At 51.1% G+C, this 8,159-nt stretch overlaps 1 protein-coding gene across 2 annotated transcripts in view; it reads left to right on the top strand.

Moving 5' to 3' along the window:
* Positions 1 to 8,159, top strand: part of FGD2 (FYVE, RhoGEF and PH domain containing 2) — a 24,550-nt gene that overhangs the window by 5,166 nt on the left and 11,225 nt on the right. Inside the window, exons 2-9 of one of the 2 annotated variants that reach the window (XM_004673435.2) lie at positions 619 to 837; positions 2,252 to 2,329; positions 2,974 to 3,122; positions 4,228 to 4,384; positions 4,596 to 4,734; positions 5,252 to 5,310; positions 5,550 to 5,696; positions 6,293 to 6,385. In XM_004673435.2, coding sequence (XP_004673492.1) covers positions 619 to 837; positions 2,252 to 2,329; positions 2,974 to 3,122; positions 4,228 to 4,384; positions 4,596 to 4,734; positions 5,252 to 5,310; positions 5,550 to 5,696; positions 6,293 to 6,385 — 1,041 coding nt within the window. Of the gene's footprint in view, positions 1 to 602; positions 838 to 2,251; positions 2,330 to 2,973; positions 3,123 to 4,227; positions 4,385 to 4,595; positions 4,735 to 5,251; positions 5,311 to 5,549; positions 5,697 to 6,292; positions 6,386 to 8,159 lie in introns of both variants that reach the window. The other variant, XM_012720514.1, reaches the window with a different exon arrangement.

Here is an 8,159-nt window from a genome sequence, read left to right on the forward strand (position 1 = left end):
ATTAGTTCCTCTGTGGAGCTTTTAGTGTTTTCCATATAAATTAACATATCATCTGCAAATAAAGATAGTTTTACTTCTTCTTTCCCTATTTGGATTCCTTGTATGCCTTTTTCCTGTCTTATTGCTCTGGCTAGAACTTCCAGTGTTATGTTGAAGAGCAGTGGGCACACCACAACTTTAGCACTTTTAGAGTGTTATGTGGGTCCCATCTTCCGTCCACGCTTCAGTTACTAAGGTTTTAGGGTCTTTCCAGCAGAGATTAAAAACAGGGTTCGGTCCACAAGTGAGAGGGCTGGCGGGGGGAGGGCAGTTTACACTCTGTGTTCAAAAGGAGTGCTTCCTCGCTGCTCTCTAAACAAGGAAGTGTGTAGTTCCCCAGAAAATAAAACCCAGTTCACGCTGACTCATTCTGAAGACTGGAGTTCCCTCCAAGAAAGGTGTTAGGGACAGAATCTGGTTACTTATCAGATTCTTGAGCACCAGGCACTTGGGAAACTTTGCTTATGATCTGCATGAATTGCTTCAGAATCCCCACCTAGCAGGTGCTGCTCTTCTCTCTACTCTATAACCCAGGACCTTCAGGTCTGCTCTCTTCTCTTCAGGAACACTGGCACAGAGCCCAGGGTCCACAAGCCGGGGACTAGGCTTCACCAACCTGGGTGCAAGCCTCCCGCACCCCCAGGATCACAGGAGACTCCCACCATCGGGAACACCCTGCCATCGGGGTCCAGGACAGTAAGCAGGAGGTACCTGAGCTCCCTGAAGTGCAGACTGTCTGGCGGCGAGGACTGGAGGAAGCCTTCCCAGCCTGGGACCGGCCCTGAACCCAGGGCACAGGTGCTTAAGGGCTGTGGTTGAAGTGGGGATCTGGGCCCCCCCATCCCCTGACCTCCCACAAATTCTCTCCCAGCCAGAAACAGCACTTCCCCCAGTGGGCTTCTCTGTGCCTAGTGAGCTGGGTGAAGTTAGGGTTGCCTCCCTTTAATTGTCTCTGTGCGCCCCACTGTGGGCATCGATCATTTGTCCCTACTGTACGAGTCTTCTAGATCAGGACATCAAAAACCAGACAGCTTTAGGGCCTTGTCCAGGTTAGGCCAGTCTCCACCTTGTGAGGCTGATACCCGTCCTGGGTGTGGCCTCAGTTTACCCACGGAGGGAAGCAGTTTCCATGTCTGTAGATTTTGAGGGTGGGCCGCCCACCAGGTTCACGTCCAACTTTTTGCTTACTCTCAATGTAAGCTTGGGCACGTCACTGTACCTTCTTCGTACCTCATTTTCCTCATCTGTAAAATGGGGGTGGTGATCACAGTAGTGTATTCTGGTTGTTACCATCTATCTGGTTTAGGTGGTTAACAAACCATCTAAAACATGGGGCCAAATACAAGTGATTATTTTTCACAATTTCATGTGTTGACTGAAATGCTATTGGGTGGGTTTTCCTGAGGGCCTCTCTCGGGGCTTGCCTTGGTCAGCTTGGGCTGCTGTCATAAAGCACCACCCCTGGGGTGACATTAACAATGGGCCTTTATTTTCTCATAGTCCCAGGGCAGGTGCCATCAGGGTCGGGTTTTGTGAGGCTCTCCTCCTGGTTTGTAGAAGGTTGCTTCTCACTGTGTCCTCACCTCCCAGTCTTCTCCCTCTTCTAACAAGAACCCCAGTCTCATTGGATTAGGGGTCCATCTTTATGAATTCCATGAACCTTAATTACACCCTTTAAAGGCTACCTCCAACTATTGTTACGGTGTTGAGTTCATCAACATAGGAATTTGCAGGGAACTGTGGAGTGGGGCACATAATTCAGCCTTTAACAGGGTTTCTCATGGGTCTACAGTCAGATGGTGGCTGGGCCAGAATACCCCAGACAGCTCAACACTCAAAGCTGCTGCCTGGACAGGGGCGGGGGAAGGCTGGGTGCACCTGGGGTGCTGCACAGCTGGGGTCCTTCTTCTCTCCTTGTAGTCTTAGGATCTCCCCACGAGGGCAGCCAGGCCTCCAGAGGCAGCAGTTCATGGCTCCCAAGAGAGTCAAGTGGAAGCTTCTAGGCCTCTCAGTACTTAGCCCCAGATCCAGAACAGCCACATGTGTGCTCTTCCCCTTATTAAAGCCCTCCCAGTGCCAGCCAGATGCACTGCAGCAGCACACAACATTGGAGAACATTTCACCAGCCCTTCGTCAGAGGCTGGGGCCACGAGCCTTGTTTAGAAGAGACAAGGTTGTCCTTCTTCTCCTTTTCTTCCCGGAACCCCTGCAGGAGCCTGAGAAGAGGATCGTCCAGGAGCTGCTGGAGACTGAGCAAGCCTATGTAGCACGCCTCCACCTGCTGGACCAGGCCAGTGGGCAGGACACCCCCTGAGCCCCGGCACGGGGTCACCTCACCCCACCCACTCATCCACCTCACCAGGGCCAAGAGTCAGGACCCCTGCATTTGATTCCAGGGAGCCTCTGTCCTTAGGCACATGGCTTGAGTTGGACAGAAATCAGGCTATTGGTGCCACTCCTGTTCCATGACCACCCAGTGCCAGGGTTGACCTCATGAGTAGCAACGTATACACTAGCTGGTCCTTCCAAGCCCCACACAGCACTCTCCTCTGTCACCCCAACACCAACATCCTTACGGTTACTTGACCCTTTGCACTGTCCTAAGGAATCTCGGAGCTAGAGGCTTAAATCACTGACCATCAGCAGAGACAGCCTTAGCCTGGTTGACAGGCCCAGGATGGGCCCGTTTCTGTCATTCATCAGCTGCCGACCTTTGGCCCAGTCCCTGCGTCACTAGGTCTTAGTTTCCCCATTTGTCAAGTGGCCACACTCCAGTCTTCCCTATCTTTCTCCTCCTGGGGTGGTTGCAAGGAAGATGGGAGATTAAGGAGGTGAGGGCTGGGGTTCCTGGCCGCCCCTTGGGCTGTGCTGGTCTCCCGGGGGCTGGTAATTGGGTCTTCTCCGCCGCGGGCCGGCTGACCCGTGCGGCTGCAGGTGTTCTTCCAGGAGCTGCTGAAGGAGGCCCGCAGCACCAAGGCCTTCCCCGAGGATGTGGTCAAGCTCATCTTCTCCAACATCTCCTCCATCTACCAGTTCCACGCACAGTTCTTCCTTCCAGAGCTGCAGAGGCGACTGGATGACTGGTGAGGTCCTGAGGCCCGTGACACAGCCCTGTGGGAGCTGCCCCGGGCCACTGGGTCTGGCCTGTGTCCCTACTGTGGCCATGACAGTCTCCTGTGGACCCAGTGTTTGGATACCACGAGGGGCTTGGATGTGTGTGTGTCTCCTGGGCAAGGAAATCCTCACTAGGCCCAATGATTGGGGAGGTAGGGGGAATAGTCTGTGCTCACTGCACGCTTCCCACATACCCAGCCTTGGATTTTACATCCACTTAACCTCCTGTGTGCTGACAACATCATGGATCTGCAGGAAGCCTCCTTTTATATTAAAGATGACCATGAAAGTTTTTAGTGGTGAAATGACGTGTTATCTATTTTTTGTCATGATGTCTGGGATGACCTTTAAAATGTTAATAATAGTGTCTATCCTGTTGGAGATATGTAGGGGTTTGTTATGATAGTCTTTCTAAAACATTCTATTTATACTCATGGTTAATTTACAACTACGTACACTTTCCCTAATAAACTGTGTTTCAAAAAAAATAACGATGCTGGAAGGGGGGCGGTCAGGTATTGTCATTTCCATTTTTTTTAAGTGGGAGAATTGAGGTACAGAGAGGCTTAGTCATTTGCCCAAGAACAGATAGATAGAGGAAGTTGTACAGTCAGGAATCAAATGAACAGGTACCTCCAGATGTGGCCTACCTCTGCTGTGACTGTCCCTGGCTTGAATGACCTCGGGGTCCTGCCCCAGGATGAGTCCAGAGAAGCTCTTTCTTATTCTAAGCTTGGCGGGTAACTGTCCCCCTCCTCATCTTTAGTTGTGAGAATGCAATGAGAGGAGCTGGACAGCATCAAGTGGTCACTGAACCCCTGCTGTGGCTCCCACACTTGATGGCACTTTGGAAAGCCCAGTCCTTGAAAGAGAAGAACATCTGCCATCTGGATGTCACAGCCTAAGGGGGGCAGACCACAAGCATGTGGGTGAGGGTGACTGTCCCCATCTCTGCATGCAGAAGTGAGGCAGAAAGGCCATTTAGGGAGAGGCTTGGGGAGCCTGGTCTAACCCAACCCTGTCTGGAGTGGACAGAAGTGTCCCAGGCTGAAGTACCTGGGGACCCTTCTGCAGGACCGCCACTCCCCGCATTGGTGACGTAATTCAGAAATTGGCGCCCTTCCTGAAGATGTACAGTGAGTATGTCAAGAACTTTGAGCGAGCTGCCGAGGTGCTGGCCACCTGGACTGACAAGTCTCCACCCTTCCAGGAGATTATTACTCGCATTCAGGTGAGGTTGAGGGGTGGCAGTATGGTGGGGAGGGGCAGAGGGCATCCAGAACCTGCAATGGTTTGGTTTCCCCAAGTGGTTTTGGGCAGCTCCCAGGCTGAGCAGCCCTCCCAGGTGCCAGTACCCAGGCATTCTGTCCACGCCTCTGTCCACCTGACCTGTCCCTCCCCACCCTCACCCCGGCCTATTCCTCCCTGCCATCCTCCCCAAGAACAGCGAGGCCTCGGGCAGCCTGACCCTGCAGCACCACATGCTGGAGCCTGTGCAGAGAATCCCACGCTATGAACTGCTGCTCAAGGACTATGTCCAGAAGCTGCCAGCCCAGGCTCCGGACCGAGCTGATGCCCAGAGTGAGGATGCCCGGGGGTGGGGCCAGGGGCTGGGAGGCCTGAGCCACTCCCATAGATTTGCGAAACACCTCAAATGATGATGACATCATTGGTGTTGGTTGTTGTTGGTGTTTCATGGCTATGATCTGTACCAGCGGCCATTCTTGCAGCTGAAGATCTGGCCTTAGCCCAGGAGTAACCCCAAAGTAACTTACTCGAGTTCACAAGGCCAGAAAGGAGCAAAGTTGGAACTTGAATCCATTCCTGTGTGATGCCAAAGCTCATCTTTCCACGGCATCCTCTGGGTCTGACTTGGTTAGGGAAACAGTGGGAGTTATAGAAACGGGATGACTAAGTCCAGAAAGCCACCCTAGCTGGAACATGACCCCCCAATTAGCTGGACGCCCCATGTGAAGTACAGACTGCTCCCAGGGAGGTGGGGAGGAGGCTTGGAGTTGTCCGAGGTCACTTGATTAACCTCAGGCACCTCCAGCCCCAGATTTTAGGGGATAACTCTGGTCCTGCCCCTCCCCCCCAGAAGCCCTTGACATGATCTTCTCAGCTGCGCAACACTCCAATGCAGCCATTACCGAGATGGTGAGCACCCCACCCCGTGTGTGGAAGCAGCTGGCATCTCCCTGGGGTAGGGGTCACCTTCCTCCCTATGGCTTTCAGCCTCCCCCCACCCCTCCAGAGTCGCTCATCCCCTGATCTGGCCTGGTGACACCTGTCCCCGCTGCTGCCCTCCCCTCACACTCAGTCCTGGATACAAAGCAAACCTTTCAGAAGCCAATAGGTCCCCACAGCCTTGCCTGAGGGTGCCTCCCCTGTCCCAGGAGCGGCTGCAAGACCTGTGGGAGGTGTACCAGCGCCTGGGCCTTGAGGACGACATTGTAGACCCCTCCAACACCCTGCTGCGTGAGGGTCCCGTCCTCAAGATTTCCTTCCGTCGCAGTGACCCTATCGAGCGCTACCTTTTCTTGGTAGGAGATGTTGGGACCACCTGTGCCTGGGGAGGGAAGTCCATGGTCCACCCTGCCCTGGGGGCTGCCTGCCTGGCACCTGACATTGCAGGAGGAATAGAGGAAAGCCTGTTCTCTGTCCTCTGCTTCGGTACTTGGGTGACTCAGAACAAGTCACGTGGTGCCTCTGGCCTCAGGATTCCCAGGGCAGGGCCTTCCCAGACGTGCCCTCGGATTCAGCAGAGTCAGTTTGAATGTCGTCTGTTTGGCACCAAAGCCTGTGGCATCAATCTGTGTTTTGGAGAGTGCACAGCAGGATGGAATTAGGTTAGCTGCTAGAACGAACAGCCGGGGTTTGCCCTGAAGACTCCAGGGGGTCATTGGCCCTGCCTGGAGGTCTGACACAAGTCTCTGCTGTCTGGAGCCTGCAGATAGGGAGACCTGCAGAGATTGGCCTAGATGGGTCGGCGTCTAGTCACGCTCTTCCTTGTCACACCTGCCATGTCCTGTGAACTGGCCAGAGAGTGAAGAGAGGGGATGGAGGTTCAGGGGCATTCACCCCCCTGGGAAAACCCTGCCTGGCCCTGTGCTCACACCCTTGCCTGTGTCTCCTCCAGTTCAACAACATGCTGCTGTACTGTGTACCCAGGGTCATCCAGGTGGGCGCCCACTTCCAGGTGAGGACCCGCATCGACGTGGCTGGGATGAAGGTGAGCGCACCCCTACCGCCATCAGGCTTCGTCCTGGAGGTGGGTCCGAGTATGAAAAGTAGCAGGGAGCCAGCCGAGTTCTCAGTCTAGGAAACTTCCCCTGGCAGGGCTGGGACCCACACAGACCTGGAAAGTCCCTGCTGGCCTCCTCACCTTTCTGCTGGGGCCCTTTCCAGCTCCCACAGGCCCACCCTCTGGGGCAGCACACACCCAGCCTTCTCTTGACTCTGTTTTCCTTACCGCCTACACCAGTGCTTGAAAATGTGAAGATAGACGCCAGTCCCCTGGAGTCTTGTTAAAAGTTGAGGTGGGGCCTGAGATTCTACCTTTCCAACCATGTCCCTTGATGCTGGATCTGTGGACCCACAGAACACACTTGGAATCTGTACTGTCAATTCAGAGGCTGTTTTCTGTGTGTCCCCACCCCCACAATGGAGCAGGGGCAGCAATCCATTACAGTGCCATGGCCTGGACCCTGCTTCTGTTCCTTCAAGTATCGTCAAGGCCCTAAGATATAGGGACTCTTCATTCGCTCCCCTTAGCTCTTTTTAAATCTTGAAATGCTAATACTCATTTTATTACTTAAAGGTGTAGATGAAACACATTCCAAAGTCAAATGGCATAAAAAATATATACCATGAAAATCTTCTTCCCCATCCTGGCCCCCAGATTCCCTTCCTGGCGGCAGTCTGTGTTTCTTGGGAGATCTCCCAGAAGCAGCCTTTTCATTTACAACTAATATGTTTATTATCATTTCTTCACTTATAATTCCCATTAGCAAAAACATACTCCGTACACTATTCTGCCCTATGCTTTTTAAACTAACTACTAATTGTGGAGATTGTGGCATGTCAGTATATTAGGAGCTTCCCTGTCTGTTTTCAGAGCTGCATAGTATTTCAGCAGAAGGCTGTGCTGTCCTTTTTTCCAAGAGGCATTTGGGTTGCTTTGAGTTGTCAGTCTCTGCATATGAGACTACAATGAATATTTATGTACAGTTTGCCTGTGTGAGTATATCTGTAATTTATCCCACTTAAAGACACAAGGAAGTAAACTATATCCCAACAATGGAATATTATTCAATTATAGAAAGAAATAAGCTATCATACCATGAAAAGACATGGAGGAAACTTAAATAGACATTAGTAGGTAAAAAAAGTCAAGCTGAAAAGTTATCTGTTGTATGACAACTATATGACATTCTGGAAAAATTAAAAATAAAACTATAGAGACAATGAGATCAGTGGCTATATAAGGGACTAGGGACAGGAAGGATGCAAAGGTGAGAATGCAGAGGATTTTAAAGCAGTAAAAGTTTTGATATGATACTATAATGGTAGATACATACCATTTTACCTTTGTCTAAAGTTACAGGATGCACCAGAGTGGACCATAATGTAAACTATGAATTCTGGGTGAAGATGAGAATTCAGTTGTAACAAATGTGCCACTCTGGAGAGAGAAAGACAGTGCATGTGAGGGGTCAGGGGTAGATGGAAATCTCTGTATCTTCCTCTCAATTTTTCTGTGAATCTAAAAGTACTCCTAAGAAAAGAGGTCTTACCATATATATAATGTATATGGTTCAGAAAGGTTAAGTAACTTGCTTATAGTCACACAGCAAATCATGGTTTGACTGATCAAACCAGACTGAAGACTCAGGTAAACCAGAGTCCCTGTCCTTAATACCACACTAGATGATCCTCTTTTTATTTATTTATTTATTTATTTATTTATTTATTTATTTATTTATTTATTTATTTATTTATTTATT

Source organism: Condylura cristata, unplaced genomic scaffold, assembly GCF_000260355.1.
Source record: "Condylura cristata isolate star-nosed mole 26May11 unplaced genomic scaffold, ConCri1.0 scaffold00001, whole genome shotgun sequence".
NCBI classification, from domain to species: domain Eukaryota; kingdom Metazoa; phylum Chordata; class Mammalia; order Eulipotyphla; family Talpidae; genus Condylura; species Condylura cristata.